At 39.2% G+C, this 25,257-nt stretch overlaps 1 protein-coding gene across 2 annotated transcripts in view; it reads right to left on the bottom strand.

Moving 5' to 3' along the window:
* UNC5C (unc-5 netrin receptor C) overlaps positions 1-25,257 on the bottom strand; it is a 351,791-nt gene that overhangs the window by 82,154 nt on the left and 244,380 nt on the right. For both annotated transcript variants that reach the window (XM_046655649.1, XM_046655651.1), the window contains exon 4: positions 11,949-12,052. In XM_046655649.1, the coding sequence (XP_046511605.1) occupies positions 11,949-12,052 (104 nt within the window). The remainder of the gene's footprint in view (positions 1-11,948; positions 12,053-25,257) is intronic.

Genomic DNA, 25,257 nt, shown 5'->3' with positions numbered 1-25,257 from the left:
TGTTATAGGAAAAACATGGGCTTTGGAGTCGGCCAGACTTAGCCCTGGGTCCCAGCCCTCTGACTTGCTAGGTTTGCAGCCTTGGGTAGCCTGGAAGCTCCCAGAAGCATCATCCTCACCTGTACAAAAGGACCAGCCCTCCCAGGGTTCCAGGAGGATTTAATGAGATACAGAAGGGAAAGCACCTGGAACCAGGAGGTAGTCAATACATTTAATTGCCTCTTCTCTAAGTCTAAGTGTACCCCCAACAGAGCTATATCTGCATAAATGTATTTTAGATGTTGATGATTCAGTGTTCCTTAGTGTCTCCATTAAGAAGTACATATATTTATATTCATAATACCAATCAGGAAGAAAAAATGGCAGAAATCTGTCTCTCAATTTTCCATCGCATATGGTTACTGGTGTTGGTTGACCAATCTTCATTCATAAAACTCTCCCAGTGGGGAAAGTACCCCTTATTTACAGCCTCAATCCCTGCTAGTGTATGTACCAGAAGAGATGCCATATTTCTAGCCTTCCTGTATGAGGACTGGTTCCCAGCTCTTACAGCAGGAGGATAAAATGGTTAGAAATGTCTCCAACAGTTAGGACTTTCAGTTCTATTGACGCCTCCAGTCTGGCACAAGAGCTCTCAAAACACTAACATGATTTTATTAATGAAGATGAGTGATTCCCAATTTGATTATGTTTTAGGACTGGAGCATATTGACCCCGGAGTGCATGTTCCCAGAAAAGACATATAAAACTGCCTCCCCTCCTGTGTGCAGTGTGATTTGGGGATCAACGTTTTTTATGGCTCCTAGCTGCATGGTTTTAGAGTTTTACTGTTACTGATATTTTATAAAATTCAGAACTATTGGCTATATAAGTGCTGTCAGGAAAATGAAGTTTTGTGTCCAAACACGGAGATCATTTTTCAATGGCTCAAGCTTCCATAACCTCTTCTGAGCAGCTATGCCAGCCCTCGACAACCCTCATGTTTCAAAAATTCTCTATTATCTCTACCCTAAATACTTTATTCTTCAGTTTAAATTTAATTTTTGATTTATATCATCAGCAAAGACTGAGAAAAGTGGATTAACATTCCCAGTGGATTATCCATTTATAGCTCATAATTAAATATGGGATAAATTATAATCCCCAGTTCAATCTTGACTTCCCATACTCATTTTCTCACCTTTATTCACTCCCCGCCCCTCTTTCTAATTAAACATCATAAAAGCTAGATTCCAAAACTTCCAATGTTAAAAGTATATAAAGTGAGGGACCCATTTCACAAGATAATTATTTTCCAAATATTATTTATCTCCACTATTTTTTTCATGCTTTATTACCAAAATTGTTTAACATAACCATGTTAACATAATCACGTTCATGTTTTACTATTAAAAAATAAAATACAAGTATTTTGAGCAGAAGGATGTAATAAAAATAAATCAACAACCATGTCCTCCTCTTGTCGCCTTATTCCTCCCAACGCCCTGGGCAAATGGAACATGTCCCAGGATGATTCATGTGTTAGGGGCTTTCTAGGAATGCCTGGCACTAGTATTAGCAATCATAAGTATTTCCAAATACATTAAATGTGTGCTCTCAGTTTTCCTTTGTTTTGCTTAAGCAATCAGTGCCATAGCAAGAATAAAGAATTTATAAATTAAAATTCCATTCTTATTTTCTGACCAGTTATAAAAGAACAATAGTGACAATATATTTGAAACCACAATAGTGTAGACATTATAAGAACAGTGAAGATGTTTTACCTTTAGATGACAAAAGAACATTAAGCATATATGCTAGAGTGTATATATTTTAAATTCTAAACTAAACAGGCAACTTTATCTAAAAAGTGCTTAGGGTACGCTTTGACTACCTTCAACAGGACTAATGTGTTGGTTTCATAATCTCTTCTCTGTACTGCCGGAATCAACACAAGGCTAGAGGCATCACTTGTATTATGAAACAATCTGGCTACAACTCCATCTCTCTAAGCCCCTGACAAGTGTGGACTGCAAATGCGAATAAAACAACAATAGAAGCAAAATCAATTTTTCCATTAACCAGAAAGTTCCAAAGTTAAGACACAACAGGTATTGTAACAAATTATAAATCTGATGGTGATTTACATATGTTTACAACACCTTCAATATAATCCTATAGGCCACATTTTGTGATTTCTTTCAGTGTGATCTTTTATCTCAATGAAGCTGAATTCTTTTAAGAGTTTTAAATACTTCTACTTAAGAACTTATTTCTTTCTGTAGTTCAGGGTAAATGACATACCTGCATTTTACTGATAGGGCAATATAAATTTTTTTAAAAAAAGAGAAAGAAAGGCCACTGGACTTCTTTGCAGAGACCCTTTAGAGATTGTCAGACTTTGATCGGGAAATTGCTAACAATGAGAGGCGCTCAGCCCCCCAAGTAGCTATTGGCACCCTTTGCCCTTTGATACATGAACTTGTTAACCATGTGACTGGTTCAGGGATTGTCTAATCATATATGTCAATAATAAAGAGCAAGCACCTTGCAGTTTCCTCTCCTATTCTATTCCCCTGTGAAAGACAGATGTGTTGCGTCTAATTATTCACTGATTGGTATCGGGAGAAACATTAACATAATTGGCACATTTGTTGTAATTAACAGAGGGAAACTGCCACATGCCACCCAACATGAAAAGTGAGTCCAGCAACCATTAGCTAGAAAAATCTACATTCATCAGAAAGGTTACTCTGTTAAACTCAAACTGGGGCCCCTCAAGTCAGAACCCTGAGGCTGAAAATGACACAACAGAGTTGAGAAGAGTGTGTACCCCTAAGAGAATGGAGATTCAGCCTAGAATTGTCCCATGCAGGTACATTCATCAAACAAATGGGAAAAGCAATTATGGGGCAATTATCAAATGCACACTCAGCCAAGCCAAGCTTCTAAAAGGAGCACTAGCTAGAAGCTGGGAGCCTGCCAAGTTTTACTGACTGGTTTAGAAGTGTCAAGTTTGAAGCTTTTCCTGTATTTGTTCGTTTGTTTGCTCTAACCTTTAGACCAGTGGTTCTCAAACTTTCTTGCATTTTAGGATCACCAGGAAAGCAATTAAAAATCTTGATAGCCAGGCTGCAAAGCATATCTATTTTATCATTATCTTTCGGGTGGGATATATAAGCATCAGTATTTTCTAATGATTCCTAGATGATCCCAATGTGCATCCTACTTTGAGAACCAGTACTGAAGACTGGTTCTGATGATCTTGCTAAAATGCAGATTCTAAGTGGCCTGGGGTGGGGCTTGAGATTCTTTCTTTCTAAGAAGCTCCCAGGTCATGTCCATACAGGTAACCTATGCATCACACTTTGAATAGTAGGACCTTGGCAATCCTAAAAGATATCTATAGCTAATAAGCCTTCTGTAGACTTCCACCACGTAGGATTTGGCTCCAACAGCTCCAGAGTTTGAAAGCCCAGAGTTATTTTCTTGTGGTTCCTCACACTGGCAACAAGTATCTCATCGTCCCTTGCAGGTGCTTCATATGACTAAGAAAATCTTCACTATAGGATGCAAATGAATGTTTTTTTACCCACAAAAATGGTGGATAAAAAGTGTCTTAAAGTACAAGAAGCAAAAGGCCGTTTTAAAAAAAGAAAAGAAACATTGCCACTCCGCCTGGAGCTATTGTGGAGATAATGTTCTAGATGTGCTCTCTTGCCAAGAGTCGAAGCCTACTTTGTTTATGCAGCTATTTGCTTTGCCGATTTGCAATAAAATAAGACACTCATTCACTTATGGGTTGACCACTGTCCAACACACTTTGCACCTTTCTGTAGGTTTGTGAAAGTATGTGTATTTTTATGCTTTAAAAAGTGTTGCTCTTCAAGCAAGTTGAAAATATATCTTTGGACAATTGTAAAAAACAAAACAAAACAGCCAAAGGATAAAAAAAGCAAGTGGAAACCGTAGTGACATTTTGCTCAGTTGTAACTTCTGCAAAGCAATTTGCTAAGAAAGGGATTTTGTTTTCCTGCTGGGGAAGTACTCCATTAATTGCACATATGTCTGGCTCATTGCTTTTGAGAGCTGAATGTACACAGACCATATTGCAGAGGCGAACTCGTCTTGAAGTCTGAAAACTTCCATTTCTAAAATCTAAGTTCGACTAGGAGGAGAGAAAAGCATGGTGATAAGTGAACTAACAGTGACAACCACCAAAAGCCCAAATTAGAATGACTCTAGCTCATAATATCTTCCAAGAGAGCAAAAAGGCACTAAAAAAAATGCTAATTTTCCAGAGCAAAAGGGCTATAGATTGACAAGTCTGTGGATAGTTCCTAACCTATCTTTACTATAAATCTCCCTTTCAGGATAAGCAACTCTCAGCATTTCTTCTTATTTACCAACTAAGAGTGTGGGCGACTGTTGCTAAGTCTACCACCTTTGGAAAATACCCTCTTTTGCTCTCTCTGACTGCCATTTTTCATCTACAATGAGTTTACAATAAATAGTTCCTATAGGCAGTGGAGGATCATTAAAAGAAATTCCAAAGCAAGACAACTTATTGAAGAAACCGACACACTGTTTTTCAAGAAATAAGGGCTGGGGACATGAAAGGCCCTCCTGCCCGTGATTATGGACGCCGGCCAGGTCACTGCTTGTTGCTGAAGCGCTGCTGAGAGAGGGACTGTATGTGAAAGTGGCCGAGGTCTACTGACCCCTGATTTTAGACCATCTGCTGAACTTTAGCACAGAAGATTTCATTTTCTTCTGAAAGTCCAAATATTTTCTAGATTTTATTCATTTAATAAAATCAAATTTAAAAATTGTGTTCAGGATTTTTTATTCCCATAGGAGTGAAAATATACCCTTTATTTCTCCACTTTTCTCCATCTCTTCTATTTCCACCCTAAGACAAGCAACCATCTTCTCTTGCTTAAGACAAGATCTCCTAAACAGTGGCCCTGCTTCCATTCTCACATTTCTAAAATCTATTTGCCATGCAGCAGCAAGAATGATCCCTGAAAGGCACATATCAGGGCAGGACAATTCCTTACTTAAAATCTCCAGTGCCTTTTCACACCTGCAGAGACGACTCCCCATCCCTGACCGTGTGCGTAAGCCCTGAGCTTGTCCTCCCTGCTCTCACTGCTGCCTTCCCGCCCCCTCATGGCTCCCTGTGTCTCAGAGACACTGGCCTCCTTTCCAATCCGTAACCACAGCAGCTCCTCCTGAGGATAGTCCGCTCCCCTGCCTGGTGCTTCATGACCCAGATCTTTTCAAGTCTGTCTCTTTCCTGTCATTCAGATCTCAGCTCAAATATTATCTCCTCAGATAGATTCTCCTTGGACTTTAAAGCGACTCCCAATCTCCAACAACCATCAACCTCTCAGATATGACCTTGTCTTATTTCCTCTAACTTGCAATTATCTGACAATATCTTGCTCATTTATTCTCATTCTTGTTCAGTGTCTTGTTTTGTTACCCTTTAGGAACTTTGACCGACTTGTATCTCCTGCGACTAGAAGAGTATCTGGCCCATGTTGACTGGACAATAAATATTTCTTGAATAAATGAATTAATGATTAAAAAATAAAACCTGCATTTTGTACCATACGCTCAAAGGAACCACTATGTACGTGCAGAAGTCATGCCACAAATCTATTATAAGTCAGAGAAGTTTTATTATTTCTTACCGTGTTTTAAAAATTGATGTTGATATTGTTTCATTTTATTATTATTTTTAATTTGGTTTATATGGTTATCTGGGCTTGTGGTGATCTCTGTGTATAGCTATTAGAGGATGACACTGGCAGAAAAACGCTTGGAGTGACCATGATAGAGAGGTGACGTTGGCAAATGTTGATTGGACCAATGCAAAGCTTACAAGGTGACTAGTAGTCAGGGAACCTAACACTTGTGCAAACTTGTTTGCAAGGCTGATAATAATCTCATAAGCAAAACCCCTTCTTGCTGCTACATACATGCTAGGAGAAAATTCCAACAGCTACTACTGGGCACTGAAAGCAAGGTCTCCCTCCAAATTAGCATTCAAACTCTCTTTTCTCTCCAAACCTCCTTTGCCTGCAAAGAATATAAAGCACAGCTTGGGAGGCAATGCACCTGCATGGAAATGCACTGATGCGAAGTTCCACTGATGAGAGAATGGCAGCGAAACATGCACGTCTCTCATGAAACCCAGTGTTCAGTGGCCATATTAATAATCAATTCAATGGAGAGCTGCCGGACGCTGCACGGTTGGCGAGACCTCCAACTGCCTGCAGCTTTTTGCCCAGGCAGTACCAGCTTAAAAAATCTGTTCCCTGTTTATCAAGGCTAAACTCAGGAAAATAATCTATTCTTTTGCAATTCACCCCCTAGTTTGCCACTTGCTAATTAGAGATGCAAATGTTGATAAATAAGATGATAGTTTTTAAGCACAACTGGGTCAATAAGTTGAACACTGTAGCCTGTTCTTCCAATTAAACTATTATGAGAAATAGCTCAATTATAATTAGAGGAGCAATTATCCCCTTGTTAAAGGTGAAACAAATCACAAGTTTTGGGGAAAAATTGTTTTCTCCTTCTGCCATGCCAATAAATCTTGCATCCATTGATGTTTTGATCCCAGTAGTCTCCAGAAGAGATAATCTGGTGAAATAAAGCTTCTCTGAGTATATTTCTGGCTCACCATGTGACAGCAACATTTTCTAGGCATAAACTAAAATGAGCAAAGAGGGATTCATTTCACAGAGCGCTGCTATTACGCCACTGGAGCAACCCAGCGCTCGTTCATGGGCGGATGAATTTCCAGGCTTCTTTAGGGAGACGGGAAGGCTGCTGCTGAAAGGGGGGCACGGTCTCCCCAGAATTGAAGAAAAGCATTATATTTTTGGATTTCTCTTAGCAAAGCAGTTATTAAAAATACTAAGCAATACCATTTTAGAGTATTTCTGGAATTTATTTGTCTTTCTTTCACCTAGTCTACTTTCAATTTTAATATAATTATTATTAACCTGCCCTATAGTCCTTGGACCAAAGTAACCCCCAAGTTCCTTTATTCCCAGGCCTGGTGCGTTGGAGCTCTTCCAACTGATGGATTCCTTCACCCCACACTGAGTTTTCTCAGTAGGGTTGCATCTTCGTAGGTGAGAAACATCTTTTTTCTGGAAAATTCCATTTCCTGAGGTGCAGCCTCTGTGTCACTCCAACAGACCCTCTTTATTTCATTTAGTTAAATATACTTAGAGAATTGACTAAGTAACCTACAGTCTGTTGGTGTTAGAGATAAACATGAATAAAAACCCCCTTTTGTTCCTTCCTTCGCCAGAATCTAGTCAGGCAGGCCGAAGAGTAAACAGAGACCTTTCAACACAAGCAGTAGTTGCAGCTATATAAAATCATGGCATCTAGGGGCTGACGTTCAGTCAGTTGCAGTGGTTTGTCCATACCAGGTGTCAAATACTGAAATAGGGCTGTATCTGCTGCTGAATACTGGAGTGTCCCTCACCCCGAGTGCTGGCCGGCTCCCTGGAAACCCTGGGTTTATACCAGAAACAGTACAAGGCCCTTAGACTCTGCCCCTATGCTGAGGAAGCCAGTGGTTGCTAAATGTCTTTAAAGAATTAGATACAAAGAAAGGGCTTGGCAAGGAGACCAGAAGAGGCAGCAGCCAAGCCCAGAGCTCTGAAATCCTTGTACTTCCTCCCTGGGGTACCCACAACATAGTTTTCCTTAACCAGTGAGTACTGAGAGGAGTTCTTAGTCAAAACTGTCACCCCCTGGAGAGATGGAGTGTAAGGAACCCTTGGTTGGCCTCTTCCTCCCCCGAGACTTTCTTTGGCACTCTCTTTCCTTCAACTCTGAAAAGGTGAACTACCAACAGTGGCCTCAGCTCAAATCTTCTCTTTGGGAGGAAATATGAGGGCTGGTTCAAAGTCCTAGGACCACGATAACTAAATGGACAATGGTGACTTTAAAAGTCAGAGTAAGGACAGCAGCACATCAGGACTTGCTGTAAATATTTACATTAACAAGTCATTTGCAAAGTAGATATTTATAAGGGCGTTTCCTTGTTTTATTATTATTATTATTATTATTTTTGAGGAAGATTAGCCCTGAGCTAACATCTGCTGCCAATCCTCCTCTCTTTGCTGAGAAGACTGGCCCTGAGCTAACATCTGTGCCCATCTTCCTCTACTTTATATGTGGGACGCCTGCCACAGCATGGCTTTGCCAAGTGGTGCCATGTCCCTACCCCGGATCCGAACTGCCAAACACCGGGCTGCCGAAGCAGAACCGGCGCACTTCACCGCTGCGCCACCTGGCAGACTCCTCATTTCCTTGTTTTAAGGCTCCACAATATTGTCATTTGTAGCGTCTATGGACATTAACCAAGCAAGTGGCTAGAGAATACAAGAGGGCATCTTGGTGATTCTTCACAGGACAGAAGCTTCATCTCTGCATACCCCACAGCGCCCAGGAGAGACGCAACATGTTCAGTGACTCATTTGCATTCAAGAGTTTGAATTCAGTCTTCTGTAAATCAATGTGATAATATAATAGTATGAATAATGGCTGATGTTTCTCGAGTGCTTTCTATATGTTCTAAGTGATTTGCATAGATCATCTCATTTAAACTTCACAATAGTTGTGAAGACACACTGTTACGCAGTGTTACAGTCATGCATTGCTTAACAACGGGGATATGTTCTGAGAAATGTGACGTTAGGTAATTTTGTCATTGTGTGAACATCATAGCGTCTACTTACACAAACCTAGATGGGATAGCCTGCTACACACCTAGGCTCTATGGGACTAATCTTTTGGGACCACTGTCATATATGCAGGCTGTCGTTGACTGAAATGTTATACAGTGCACGACTCTACCTTTATTACCTCCATTTTATAATTGAGGAAACTTAGGGACTGAGAATTGAAATATCTCGCCGAAAGTCAAAGAGTGGAACATGTGACACTTGGGTTTGAACCTAGTTTAAGGGAATAATTTTAACATTCTGTAGTGGAAACTAAAGCCCAAATAGGGGAAAAATTAAATGCTATTTATTACCTCAGAAATGCCTGTGCCATTGTGACTTAAGATTAGTAGCGTTCTTTAGAAGCTTACCAACTTGTATGGGAAGAAAGAAAATTATTGCCTCCTAATATTCTACAAAGAATCTATTTCGACGGTGGAGTTAAACATATAAAACAAAGATCAATCGAATCAATCAGCCGTGTATTCACTGAGCATTTACTATCCAAATTTGTCAGAATCATTCACCTTGGATACAAAAGAAGCACAAATCCTTGCCAATGTGGCCTGATATCTTAGGGACCAATTTTATTTATGGTAAAACACAAGAGTTTTACCTGCTGGTTTCCCTTTAAGACCAATATTTCATTCTATGCTTTTTATGCTTTTAGATTCCTCGGACAAACAAATGAAATACTGAATAATGAATTCATTTATCATTAAATTAAAATAATCTTACAATCCTTAACTCACCAACTTACATGTCATCCCTTTCTTTTTTAATTTATCTGCCCCTCTTAAACAAATGACAGTTGTACCATGTCATATTAAGGTATTCATTAGCTTTCTGATCTTGGTGATTCTAAGGGTGTTGAAAAGAATCTACATAGAAGTTTATTAGCCTGCTCTTGAGCATGTGTATTTGATCTCTCTTCTGACTTCAAAAAGAAAAAAAGAAAAAAATACGCATTAAATATAGTTCTTTGAATGTCAAATGGGTATATGATTTTTGAGCTTGCCAAGTGTTAATTGGTCTCTTCCCCAGTGAAGATACAAATAAAATTCACAGCCAATTAGTTTGCAGTCTTGAATCTTTCCTCCTTGACAAAATGAACCACTTTGTTGAAGAGACTAAAAAATGAAGAAATTACTAGTATCTCCTCATTGAAAATCTTTGAAGGAATCAGCTATCCAAGAAACATCGAGTAAAAATGAGGCTATGGATACCCATGTTACTCAGGATATGGTTTTGTCCTTAAGGTAGTTTAGTGGAGGAGGTTTGCATTAGAATTTTAGAAATATAATTGAGGAGACTGATGCACTATTGTAATAAGTGAAATGAAATATTGAACAGAGAAGAGTTGCCTCCCTTCTAATCACAATAAATCATACTGCGTGTCAGTGTTGGAAGATAAGTTTTGTGTGGTTGGATAAAACATCTATAATCATGCAGTCTCTGATAAAATGTTAGAAAGCGCCATGGGATGCCAGTTACAAGGCAAAAATAGCTCTCTTCTTTCAAAGCAAAAAAGGAAATTTCATTAAGAGTGCCACTTTGAGTCTTTGCATTAACACATGGAATTATGAATGGGTGTAACAGAAAAACAGAGTCATTTTGTAAGGGCCTGGATAAATTTCTAATCAGCTTATTATGATTATTAATTTGGAAAGACCAATCAGATGTTTAATTTTGTTGTCGTGAGACCAGCTACGTGAGCTGACTCCCACCTTTGCTTGAACCCTCAAAAGACTGAAAAACTACAGAAATCTAATTGTAAATGCATTGTTAACTATTAAACATGTTTTTGGACAACGTTGCAAGTCTCAGTACTACTATTCTGCAATTTCACAAATAGGGAAAATTCAGGGCTTACTCTTACAAAAAAATCAGCTGACCCACATTCAGGCCCAAATTGTAAAATTACAAAAATTGGTTTTTTCCCTATATGCAATAAAGAATAACAATTCCAAAGGACTGAGTGTAGTGTGGAGGCTAACAAGGACCACCAAGACATTGGCAGCTATGTCATTTGTCAAATTAAAGTTTTTCTGGTTTCATAGGACACTGGATCAGCTAGGGCAATAGTGTTTGATGCACATTAGGATGTCTCCCAATAATTATAAAAGGGTAACATTTTTCAGAGTTTGGAATTATTTCGTAACAAAGAGAAGACACAGTATCAGATTATTTTCCTCAGCAGTATGCTCTAAGATGATGGTGAGTGTCTCAAGAGAGCATGGCTCTCTCTGTGGTCTTGTAGGCCTATCCCCCATGGACAGGCATTTTTAAGGGCACTATATTGTTTGGTGCTAATGAGTTGTTTTTTGGTTTTGTTTTTGTGTGTGTGTGAGGAAGATTGGCCCTGAGCTAACATCTGTTGCCAATCTTCCTCTTTTTGCTTGAGAAAGATTATTGCTGAGCTAACATCTGTGCCCATCTTCCTCTACTTTATGTGAGATGCCTCCACAGTGTGGCTTGACTGGCAGCATGTAGGTCCACACCTGGGATCCAAACCTGCAAACCCTGGGCCACTGGAGCAGAGTGTGCAAGCTTAACCACTACACCACCGGGCCAACCCCTGTTTGGTGCTAATGAAAAGTCATGGTATGAATCTGATGCATAATACTTCATTAGCAACCAATAGGCTTTGTTTTAGAAAACCATGAAAATGAAGAGCTTGATGGAAAGCTTACAGGATGAAACTAATTGGCGCTTGTTATTCCTCAAACATGTTTTTATTCATGATGTGTGAATATGGCTTTTAGGTATGTCCATGATTACATCGTGGAACAGGAAATACATATGTGGAATGCACCCGATCACAGACACACACAGACACATACACAGACATGCTGCTTACATTTTTTGCATATTATCGAGAACAACAATAAAATTGACAGTGCATTATTAAGTCATACCATCTCTTTCTATGATAAGTGCCAGATAAAATAAAGCAGTGTTTCTAATTTCTTAAAGAGAATGACAAAATTAAACCAAGCTGCCTGTGGCTTTGTCCAGTGGGGCATTCTAATTGACTCCCAAGTCATTAATCAGTTCCCAATCAATCCATTTTGCCAGCAGCAGGCAGTTAGGACTCCATTACCAACCATTCATCATGCCATCCCCTAATTCACTGCACCATTAGCCATGGGTTAGGCCTCTGTTAGAATAACTAAGTGCCAATTCCTAAATGCAAAGAATTCTTGTTACCTCAGCCACTGGGATCCCTTCAGGTGGTCGACACTGGAGCAAGACTTCCTGTTCCAAGGACACTTCCTTTCCCAGAGGTTCCTGCTCAAATGTCTTCCGCAGATCTGAAAAGCACAGGTAATAAAATATATGACAAAACGAATTAATATTTATTTATTTATAGAAAGTGCAATAAAAACTTTTCAGTTTAGTATTTTGTATGTCTTTGCATTTTTTTAAACATATGTTGTTAGTACTGTACCATAATCTAGGTGATTACATTCTGTGTGGTGGAAATTATGAAATTCAGAGGCTATTAACTGTTCCAATTTTAGTCTTCACTAGGATGCTTTGGAAACTTCCATTTAACAATTAATGAAATTTATTCATTGCATTTCCTCAGTATTTCTTGATAATCAACTATGATGATTTTTTTTGGTTTTTGTTTTTTGCTGAGGAAGATTTGCCCTGAGCTAACATCTGTGCCAATCTTCCTCTATTTTTTGGTACATGGGACACCTCCACAGCGTGGTTGGTGAGTGGAGTAGATCTGCACCTGGGATCTGAACCCACAAACCCGGGCTGCCAAAGCAGAGCTTGAGGAACTTTAAGCACTCTGCCATGGGACCAGACTCATGAGGATCAAATTTTTAATCAAAAGAATCCCATTGGCATGATTTTTATACATACATAGTCCCTTATGTACATAAATATTTTCCTCTTTCGTACATTAGATAGTATTAAAGTTGTAGTAACTCTGAGATCTTTTGATCAATAACTCAAAAGCAACTTTCTGTTTTAGAGTAGGAAACGGGATGTTGGAGTCCTGAAAGAATGAATATAACTTCCTGAGGTGTCTCAAACGCAAGGCAGGAAAAAGAACAACTACTGAGATGAGTCCATAAATCCCTCAATATGTAATTATGTGGCCATTCTTCAATTAGAAGATTAAAAAGCCATTTCTTCCCAATATGTCAAGTACCTAATTATGTATTTATATAGTTACAGTTGCTACAGCAATGTACAGTAGACGTCTAAAAACTGTTATAGATGGACACAAAAATGTTATAAACTAGCTTGCCATTTTAAATACCAAAATTTAAAAAATGAATGATTCAGCCATAGAGCTTTGAAGCTGTACCAAAAAAAAAGCCCAAAATTTATTTCGTACTTGTACAGTTCAGCTTTTTCCAATTAAAAGTTATTAAGATTTTATCCAGTTGATTTTAATAAAAAATTAATGCATTGGTTCTTTCATCCCATGTTGTTGGTAAAAACTTAAGAACGTAAAAAGCACCATTTCAGCCTATGGAGCTAATGAGTGGGAACCTGCAGACTGGAGGTATACCCCCAATTGTCTTCCACAGAGAGATCAGAGGGCGCTGCCTGGAGAAACCACTGAGAAGAAGGTCCATTGTTACAAACTTGCCATTTTGTTGAATTTCTTGGCAGAAAAACGAAAAAATCTTCAAGAGCTTCGGGGTTGTGAGAAAATTATGGATCTATGTAGATCTGAGGTAAAACAAGAGACCCTCCAAATGGCTACACAATTTCCGTGAGAAAAGTACTTCTAATTTGACTATTAAGAAACTGAGTATATTGCAGAAATGAACATTTAAGTTCAGAGAGTTGTTAGAACTTGAAAGTTACCTAAACCGTGCACTTATTTTAGATATAAGGATCATGTTTATCAAATTACTCAAATCCTCATAGCAAAATAATCGTGCTGCATTAGAACCCTCTGGCTCTTGATTTGACACAGATTTTGCCATCCCACACACCCGTTTAACATCTCTTTTGGGTACTCTGTGCCCTTCCAACAGAAACGTTAAAACTTTTTCTACTCTTTTTCTTCTGATGTGGCAGTTTCTCTTTGTTTTTGATCTGCATTAAGACAAAAATTTTGGCTAAACACTAATGAAAAGTAAGAGCAGCAACTAACAACTTTTTGGGGATATAATGGTCTCGACAAGGTATATCTAGAAATGATTCTGAAAATCTCCCATCTGATGTGGGGTAGGGCAAAGACACTGACAGAAATGAGTTTTCAAATCAAGTAACACGTTAACTCGCTCTCAGTTATTTTTTCCTTTTTTTTTTTTTTTTGCTGAGGAAGATTTTCCATGAGCTAACATCTGTACCAATCTTCTTCTGTTTTGTATGTGGGTCACCTCCACAGCATGGCTGACAAGTGGCATAGGTCTACACCCAGGAATGGAACCCAGGAAGAGGAGTGTGCCAAACTTAACCATTACGCTATGAGTCTGGTACTCCACTTTCAGTTTTTAATCAGCATATCACAAAATAAGGCTGAGAATAAGAAAGAGTGAGGTATATATAACTAAATAGAACAAATTCCTTTAATACTTATTATCTCCTTATGGTAGACACTTTATTAGGTACTTAGGATGAAGACATGTAAGATACAGAATCAAGACTAGAAAAGTAAGCTAAGATCTATTTATGAAAGGCTTTCTGCTATTCTAAGGAATGGCAAGCCCTCAAAGGCTTCTAAGCAAAGGAGAGAGATCAGATGTCATATTGTCCTCAGTGTGACAGATGGATTGAAGTGTTGGTTAAGAGACAGAAAGTAGTTAGGGATTCATTTGGATAGACCAGGAAGGATGATGGAGTCCTGAACTTAGCTGGTGATAGTGGAGAGGAAGAGGAAAAAGAAGATTCTGGAAATAAATAGATGATGTACTTGGGATGACCTAGGCATTTGCAGAGTGCTAGGAGGCAAAGGTACACTACATTCTTAGCTACTGCAATTGTTAAATTATTACCATCACCAAGTGAAATAGTACTGAATTTGGCAGGAAAGTGGGAAGAAAGATAGCAAATTTATTTTGGTACGCGTTCAGTTTGGTGCATCTGTAGGATATTCAAACAGACAAGTCCAGTAGGTCCAGATCATGGTTTCTCAATCTCAGCACTATTGACATTTGGGACTGGATAATTCTCTGTTGTGGGGTTATCCTGTGCATAGCAGGATGCTTTCAGAATCCCTGGACTCTGCCCACTAGACACCAGTGGCACCTCTCTCAGCAATGACGAAATCAATTCCTCTAGACAATGCCAAATGTCCCCCAGGGGAAAAAAATCACCCTAAGTTGAGAACCACTGGTCTGGAGTTTGGTAAAGAAGTCCTGGTAGAAGGTTTGTGCTTCCTTGCCTAGGAGACAGTTGAAGCGCTAGAAATACATGACACCACCAGGGGAAAGACTGCAGCATAGAACAAAGAGGACACCAACATTCAAGAGGAAAAGCTGTCAGCAAAAATGACATGGAGAGAGCAAAGAGGGAGGAGACAAACCAAAGATAAGTGTCAGAGGAGCCAGGAGGAGAATAAAGTTTTCAAAAGTTTGGAGGCCATCAGGACAAACGCAGCGAAGGACCCAGAGGGGAGAAAAATTGGTTTGCAAAATTTAGGAGCGAAGCGGGAGTAGAAGTCAACCTATGTTGAGGTGGGTAGCGGAACTGGGAAAATAACTATCATGAGAACCTACTACTCTTTTGTAAAATTTTATGGTGACGGAAGTCAGCAGTACCATTAGGGGTGATGAGTTTGAATGCAACATGGTGTAATTCTTCTTAGGATCCGGTGTCATTTTTGGCATAGTTTTCAAATTCCTGCCACATGAAGGCACATCTTATGAGGATCTTTGTTTCCCGATTGAGTATCGTGACTGCACGCTGGAAGCACGTGCATCCAGACACAGGTTCACCTGAACCATTATTGAATACAGTACAATTATTTTGTTTTAATGGTTTGGCTTTAAACTCTATGTAAATTTTATCTGATTTCTAAAATGATCTCATATTAACCCCCTACAAGGCAATACTTCTTCCTGAAAATTCCTTTTAATTCCTTCCATAAAACCTCTCTTCTAGCTTCAGGTTGTGTAATGAGCGTAGAATATATTGGGCTGTGTACCACAGCAGCTGCTCCTTTCAGTACGCCTCCACAGGACTCTGTGAGCGGAGGGTAGGTAACATTTTAAACATATCCTTCATCATTTGGAGAGATGTGACAGAAGACAGGCCGGGTGCCTTGCAGGCAGAGAGAACACAAGGGTGACGAATGAATAAGCATGAAAAACGGACACTTGTCTGGGAATTAGATGTAAAACAGAATGATTCCGAATAATGTGGGCCTTCCCGTCAGGAAAAAAGATGAGCTTCTGCCCTTGGAAGACCTTTAGGATTCTACATTTCTGTTTTCTTTCCATTAGTTGTAAGGCTGCTACTAAAATAAGTATAAAGTCCTTTCATTATAACCCAGATTACTTTTGCAATGTCAACTTGGCCTCACTCTGATTGAGCCGTTGATTCCACCAATTAAAAGAAAAATCAGCTTTGTCATATGCGTGCATTCAGAGAGATGTTTACTTAAGAACATGAATATTGGCTTACTAAATCCATACAGCGAAGTCCAATTAGCAGATGGAGAATCTGACTTGAAACTATACAGATTTCTATTTACCCTTGACACAGTAATCAAAGAAAGCCTTTTAGAACACACACATGTGTGGGAGCATATGACGTCTCACTTTTATTGTAGAATTTTGATGTTTTCACTGAATTCCTTTTGCACAATAATAATACCGTGGTTACAAATTATCTATGACATGGAATCTCATAATTCACAGCAGTCTACAAACACGAACTCTGCTTTATGACAATGTGGTAAACGGAAAGAAGGCTAAGTGGGGGTTTGAAGACTTTGTGGCCTTCTCCTTTCTCATTTGTAAAATGAAAGAAAACAACAGGATGTTTTTGAAGGTCTCTTTTGCCATATATAAAGACCAATGACAGAATAGACTAACATTTTCAATACATATTTTAGGGGAAAAAAGCTTCTACTTTGTCGAATAAGACACTTCCTGGTTGTGATGGATCTTTAAGGGGATATACCAATTATGAGAAATGACAGAAGAAATTATTTTTTAATAACTTACTAGTTGACGCATGTTTGAAGAGAATATCATATAATATTCCCCTCAGGACAGTTTTCATGGAAGTTTTGGACACTTGGATATACAACCAAGGGTTCAAGTTAGAAAATGGGGAAAAGGGTGGGCTCCAGAAGATTCAGTTTTAAAAATATCAGAAAATTCTTCGTACAAATCCAAGAGAGCAAATAAGGTACATCACAAGGACAGATGAAAAGTAAAGTTCTCATGATTGTAAATGCATTGAAAATTACTGTGACAAAACTAATTTTCTCCCTCCTTGGAGAGACAGGAAGAGAAATGCCTACCCCAAACAGCAAGCAAGAAAGCCCATCATGTCAATGTGCGCGTTTATGAAAGTGGACAAAAGTCATGTCTCCTTTGCAGGGACATCCCCAAGCAACTTTGCCTGACACCACATGCAAAGGGTGAGTGTGGCCTACAACCAAAAAGGCTAGGTGCACAGGCACAGCTTTGAGTATAATGGATCACACCACCATCCAAGCACCTGTGACCTCTGCTGATTTGGGAAAGAAACTAGGAGAAAATAGCAGCAAAGGATTTCCCTATGGTGTCTGGGCAGGCAGGCTGCTGATACTACCATCTGTGAAAAAGAAAATAAATATGTTCTTTCTCCAAGTTATTTTTATGTGTGAGGAAGATTAGCCCTGAGCTAACATCTGTGCCCATTTTCCTCTATTTTATATGTGGGATACCGCCACAGCATGGCTTGATAAGTGGTGTGCAGGTCCGCACCTGGGATCCAAAGGCCGCTGAAGCAGTGTGCAAACTTAACCACTACACCACCGGGCCGGCCACTCAAAGTTTTTTAAAAAAGGACTCACATTTTTAAAAAATTTGTATTCCCTCAACAATGGTACTTCATTCAGGAAGATTTATAGAATAAAATATTTTTCAAAGACAAAATCTTGGTGATGTGATAAACTGATACTAAGAAGTCAGGAGTTTTCTGAAGGGTATACTTCAATAGACTATTATAGTGGAAATTAAAAATCTTTAAATTCCACAGAATAATAACATATAAAGGAAATATTATCTTATTAATGTTGGTTGTTTTTTGGTTTTAGACCTCACAAGGTTTTATGAATATTAAAAGAGATATTGAATCTGAAAAGTTTTTGGAAGATTACAAAGCACAAAACACACGTAGTAAATTACTACAACTATTTCTATTATTATTCAGAGAGTTCTAGAATGAAAGATGATTACTCATATGAGTAAATTTTCAACATGTCATTCTCTTATATACTTTGGCCATACGGTCTATAAACTATAGTATCTAATATTCCTTATTATTTTTATAGAATTTAAGGTTTATTCCTGTGTTTTTTAAACTGCATGTCATGACCCCTTAGAGGGTTATGAAATCAAGGTAGTGGATTAAAAATCAGCATTAAAAATTATGAATTTGAATAAATAGAGAATATCAAGATGTATCATGCATAGTATTATGTATGTATGTGTGTATGCACACACATACACACATATCTGTGTATTTGTATGTATGAGGAGATGAATATACGCTTAGTGGATAATGATATAAATATATTTTTTATTGTAGGTCACCTTGAAAAAGATTTGAAAGCAACTGGGAAGCAAGCTAACCTTGTGGTTAAGAATAGGGTCTTTGGCAGGGACAAACTTGGGTTCAGAGCCTGTCTCTACCACTTGACCAGCTGTGTGACCTTGAGTACATTGCCTAACCTCTCCTTGCCTTAATTTCTTCAGTTGGAAAATGGGTATGAAAATAGCATTACTTTACAGGATTATATAGGAAGAAATACCGATAAAATTCTAACATCATGCCTGGAATAAATATGTACCCAAAAAATAGTAATTCCCCACCCCATCTTTTCCCTATAGTATTGGAATTTTATTATGCTATATTACAAACATTAAGCATTATCATTATTAGTTAAAATAAACATAACCAAGTGGTACAAAACAATTACAAGTGTGGGAGGATTGAAGGTGTGACTTCAACAGTCAAAGTGTGACTGTTGGTTGAAGGTGAGTGTCACAAAGAGAAATCCCAGGACTACCATACATCTGCTTGATAAAAATGCAGATTTCACACTTGGGCCCTGGGAATCTACACATTTAACTGATGTCACATGTGTGTTTTACACACAGTACTTAAATCTGAGAACCACTGATTGATTGATTGATTGATTATTTAAGGAACACCCATGATACGCAGGGCACTGTGCTAGGCCCTGGAGACACGGAGGCCAGGGGGGGGGGGGGGGGGGGGGGGGGGGGGGGGGGGGGGGGGGGGGGGGTTTGGGAGCCTGTGGGAACCAAGCCAGCTTGCTTCTGCACTGTGGCTCTTACCACCTATTTTGTAATGAGTCCCTGTTGGTGTTTCCACAGCATCAGGAGAGCTCACTCCTTTCAGGCAGACAGCTGCCATTGTCTCGCACACGAATGGAAACCTTGTGTGTCTAGGTGCCATGCAGGTAGCATAAATGGGAGAAAGTTAGGCATGAGAATTTTTCTCTTGAAACATGGCACCTACAAGGGCTGTCTTTTATTTTCTAAATATTAATAGAGACATAGGTACAAAACCACTCCACTTAACTTTTTACTCTTGCTACTCAGCTCTAGTTGCATGTTGCCATATAGGAGTGCAGGCTCAGTGTGCCACAGACTCCATATTTGATGGCTAACAGAAGCTAATAATGTGGATTATTACGTAAATTTTTGAAAAATTGTGTATGTTGTCAACGGGTTAAAATTTTATCAAAATACCTGTGTGGGCCAACATTTTGAGGGCCAAGCCAAAAGTTGGTGGGCCATATTGGGCCTATGGACTGCGCTTTGAGATGCCGGTCTAGCAAGTTTAGCGCTGAGAGTGTCACAGTTATCTTCATGCTTCTTGTGGCCTCTCTCCCACCTCAGAGAGAACACCCTAGGCTTTTCCCCACAGCTCCTCTCTCCGACCTGCGGGCTTAACCAAGAGAGCTGACCAAGAGATCTTGGTGGACAAATCTGCTTCTGTTAGTAGGATTGCATGTATAACATTTTCTGAATTAGTATTTTATAATTATTAGTTTATGCTCCCTTACCTACTTTCAGAAAGACTGTTCGGCATTCAACATTAGGACTTCAGAAGATTAAGTGACATTTTAAATAAATGGAAACTATTAGCACCTGAATCAAGAGAATCAAAGTTTGTTGATGGCTGAAAAGACACTTTGTCATCATTTCTGTAATTCCTGATGATGCCATAGGAAAAATATGTCCCCACATTCTTTTCTGAACAAATGTCTTCCTTGCTACGGTTGCTATGTACAAAAACCTGAAGCTCTTTCATGGACAGAAGGAAACTGTCAAGAGTAGGCATGATCTGTGCTCAACTCTTGTTCTTTGGAGTAGAAATGGCGAATATTCGGTACCCTGCCTTCCCTTCCAGCGCACGTGTCCATAACTAATCAACCGTGATCATGATATTCTTTTCTGTAGAGTCTGGATTTAGCCTCACGATCCTCCCCAGCAGAGGACACTGGGAGGCCACAACTAAGCAGGAGCGAGCATTCCAGATGTAATGCATTTACGTTCCCCACCTAGAGTTCACTGCACAGAACTTCCTGGATGAGGTACGTCTGCACAGTTAGCCATCTTTCTATCAGATGTTATATCACTGCTAAGTTTTGCCTCAGAAAGACAAAGCAATCTCAGCCAATTGGATGCTAAATTTATAAATTTTAAAAATTCTTGAGGTCAAATATATCTTGGTGTTTGGTGCTTAGTACATGTAGATCCTTAATGAATGCCAAATTGATTCAATTTCCCAAATAATCTGGCCACCCCCTTTACTGAAGGTCTGGGAACAATTTCTCTCATGATGGACAACTGAAAAAGCCCTTAGAACTCACACAGTACAGCCCCCTTACTGCACAGACAGTACAACCAGGACCTGAAAGGCTAACTCACTTGTTCAAGCTCACCAGCTACCCCACGGCGTGGATCTGTTGAAGGACGAGTATTGCACTGTGGTTGTATTTGTTTTCTATAGAAATCACCACAAACCTAATGGCTTCAAGTGACAGACATTTGTTTTCTCATAGTCTGGAGGCCAGCAATCTGAAATCAGCCTCACTGGGCCACAATCAAGGGGTCGGCAAGGCTGCACTCAATCCAGGGATTCTCAGGGGGAAGCCACAGCTTGCCTTGTCTAGTCTGGTGGCTGCCAGCATTCCTTGGCTTGTGGCTGCATCCCCCAAACTTCTGCCTCTGTGCTCACACTGCCTCCTCTTCTATCTGTGTCAAATCTCCTTCCGCCTTTCTCTTATAAGGACACTTGTGATTGGCATTTAGGGCCCACTCGTATAATCCAGAATAACCGCCTCATCTCAAGATCGTTAATGTAAGCACATCTGCAAAGATCCTTTTTCCATGTAAACTAAGATTTGCAGGTTCCAGGGATGAGGCCCTGATATGTTTGGGGCCATGATCCAGTTCACCATGGGGTTACACTCATTGAGCCTGTATCCACCTGCTTGACTTTAATCCTGTTTCTGTACTTAATGAGGTTTATGTGCTTTGTTTCTTCATCCCTGAAGTGAGGATAATTAGGGTGCTTATCTCATAGCGTTATTGTGAAGATTAAATGAGGTAATACACATAAAAACTCTTAGGACAGTGCTGTTACATGAAAGTCTTCTCTAAATGTCCTTGTTTAGATACCCACTCCATCCGGCCTCAAATCAGTGTAGCTGTCAAACTCTGAGTTCATGGCTGCACTGATATTTAATTAAATAAATTAATTACTGTATTTATTTCTACCAAGAGGCCACGCTCCAAGTATGAGAATGAAGCTTCCTGCCTCCCGAATGGAGCTGGTCCTGACCCAGCGGCTCTAGACCCAGGGAAATTCTGTCCGTGGAAGAGTCCCACGCAGTGTTTATCTGCTGTTGGACATCTTCTGTCCTTTCTGCCGCAGGCCTGGCCCTGCGTGAAGCAAATACAGCTGCCTGACTATGATGCAGATTTTCAAGCTTTCAAATAAACTTGCAATTAACTATTTTCCATGCTCAATGAACAGAGGTGCTAGACACATTTTAACTTCTCAAAATTTTGTTTTAATGTACTTTCAAAGGGTTCCTCTAGCAAATAAAATAATTCCACGGTCACATATAATAATAATAATACCTGCGTTCTTAAAGGGGAAAAATATACCTTTCTCCCAATAACGACAAAAAGGGCTAATTATGTCGTCATATAAAGTATAACTTGTACTTAAACCACCAAATCTGGCTATTAGCGAGAAGTAAGTGCTGTGAACCAAGCAGTACAACCGATTTCGGGAGAGCTAGATCAGCGTTCTGAGCTTCGGGCGCTTATTAAAGGTGAAAAACACCTGACAATGCCACAGTATCCTAGAAAGTTGGCTACGGTTTTCTTTTCCAGGAAAAAAAGTATTTTATCATTGCTGGAATTTTTTAAAAATCATGAAAAAAATTTTTATATTCAGCCACTCGTGATTTTTAAATGTAAGGGACAAAGTAGATAAAAAAATGTTGGGTGGAGTTTTTTTACTTGCTTTTTCTTCTCTAATATTGTAAAATACAAAACAAAACAAACAAAAAACAACCAACCAAACAACAAAAATAAACCATATGAAGTTTCCTCCATGGTTAGAGTGAAAAGTCAAGAATTTTGTTACATATTTCTGTAAATCTGTACAACGAATTGGACTGCAAAGAGTAAAGTTTGTTTAAAACTCAGATTTACCATTTCCTAAACAAGTGACTTGGGCAAGTTACCTAATATTTCCATGCTTCTATTTGGTTATTTGCATAATAAGGACAATCACAGAACATACCTCAGAGGCCTGCTGGGGCATCACCCCCCGGGGCTTACAGCAGAGTCAGGCACACGCCAGGAATATTGACTACTAGAACACAGAGCTTTCTAAAGCCAAAAGAATGAAGACGAAAGACTTTGATTTTATTCCTGTAATTATTTTGTAACCTCTTTTTGCCATTTAAAAAACTAGTGTTTTTGACCAGTCCTGGGAATTTACCTCGGACAGCTTCATAATATCATAGAGTTCATATCCAGGGACGGAGGTTGGAATGACCTTTAAGCAAACCAGCAGAAGGATCGTCGTGGCAATGTCTTCAGATGTGGGGAAGCAGGGCTGTCCCTTACTGCAGAGACAGCCACTGAGGTCATTGAAACAGAGAAATCTGGGTGAACAAAGTCTTCGCAGAGGGGACGTACAATTTCAGTCATTCTTATTTATTTCTTGGCTTTGGGGGCATTTATAGAACAAACATAGTTGTATTCAGAAAGTTTTGCTAAAGAGTTTTTTTAAAAATAAATATTTTAGAGCTAGAACTCCAAGTGACATCCATTACAGAGAAAAGGAGGGAAAAACCCCCCCATACAAGCCACGCTTATATTCACACTGCATCTTTAGTTTCAGAAAAAAATGATTATATGTCATCACCATATTTTTTAAGGTATGTTTTAGGGATAAATAATAAGAAACATGCCAACTTTATGGATGAGGAACCTGACATATCAGAAAGTTAAGGCTCTTTTCTCAGAGTACAAAAAAAATACGATTGCAGACAAGCTTTTTTGCAAATAAGCATTTTAGCCATAAACTTCCCTTTTCGTCCAGCATAAAACATTCCTTTAATAACACATCTTAGTTCAGTGGGCTACCAGCCCCCCTATAACACATAGATAGATGCTCACCCCCCAAAATATAACTGACAGAACAGTGTTCAATCAATTGGATGTCTACCTCTCAGAATAAATATGGGCTACAAATGTCTACACATTTGTAGGAGCTCCATGAATCTTGGGGACTTCTGTCCAAATACAAAAGTAAATGTGTTTTGGAAAAATACAAACTGATGCAATCAGATAGGTTTTAATCTTGACAGAGGAACCACACGATGAGCTATTTAATAGAACGGTTGAGATATATATGAAACAAGGAGAAATTATTATTAAAGACGTCTATTATCTAAAAAGTCTAAATTGTGCAATTAATCTCATCTATTTCTAAATTTGGTCTCTATAACTTACAATGGGCTTATTGGGGGCTGAAGTCGTTGCACAAGTGATCAAACCACAGCTCAGACATGCTTGTTCGTAAACAGGTAATTTATTCTGGTGCGCTGGCAAGCCTGCCGACCTCTACCAAGGCATTTGACATCAGCTTGCCAGATACTGTCACGGTATGACCCAAACTTTTCAGAACACCTGGGTGAAGAAATGTATTATTTGGCTAAATTATATCATTACTTTTGTTTTATGTCAAGTAGACAGGTAGGAAATGAAAAAGTAACATATAAGGCCACAAGTAATGACCCCTGTATATGAAAACAAACACAATAATTCACAAGATTACGCATATATTTAATTGGAGAACTACCACCCCCAGTATGGAAATACTAATTCATTCATTCCTTGAATATCCTTATCGAGTTCCTACACTTTGCCAGGATCATTGCAGGCATTTGGAATTCATCAGCGAACAAGCCAAACAAAAATCTTGCCCATCTGGATCTTACTTCCTAAGTGGGTGAGGGGAACAGACCACAAACCATGAACATAATAAATAAGTCAATACATAGTAGGTTAGAAGTTGACGAGTGCTATGGAGAAAATAGACAAGTACAAAAGTGTAACAGAGGTTTGGAGTGGGGAGAGCACAGAGGCAATCACTTTAGTCATCTGAGGTCCTTGGATTCCTTGGGCAATAAAACTTTTTTACTAAAAGAAGAAATCATTAGCATTGAATGGCAGCATCACTCTGTCCCGTCATATGCTTTCAGTTTAATTCAATTTCATTCCATTTATTTGTCTTCAGTTACCTAAGACCAGCCATGTGCAAGGCACTATTTTTGGACAACTGGGATATAACAGTGAAGAAAATAAAGTGCCTGCTTTTGTGAAGTTTATATTCCACTGGTGGAACAGTCAACATAAAAGAAAACAAATAATGATGAAGAGAAACGTCCTTAAGAAAAATAAAGCAGCCTTGGGGTTAGGAGAGGGCCGGGATGGGTCAGTCGGTTTTAGGTAAATTGGTCAGGGTTGACCCCTCTGAAGAGGTGACACCTCAGCAGAAACCTGAATGAAAGGAGGAAGAGAGCCACACTAGAGCTGGGGAAGAATGTTCCAGGTGGAAAGGACCAGTCATTGCAAACAACCTGTATCTGGAATGAGGGTACTGCATTCCGGAAGCAAGGAAACTGGTGTGGTGGTAGCAGACCAAGCAGCGAGGAGCGATGCAGGAAGCCAGGGCCTCCTCACACTTCTCTATAATAACAGTGAGCTGTAAAGTTGCACGTGTGGAAGAGGAGATATTTTAGTGAACTGCCACCTCA

This window comes from Equus quagga, chromosome 3 (genome assembly GCF_021613505.1).
Source record: "Equus quagga isolate Etosha38 chromosome 3, UCLA_HA_Equagga_1.0, whole genome shotgun sequence".
NCBI lineage: Eukaryota > Metazoa > Chordata > Mammalia > Perissodactyla > Equidae > Equus > Equus quagga.
Note: the sequence above shows the minus strand (reverse complement) of the source record. Positions and strands in the feature narration are given on the sequence as shown.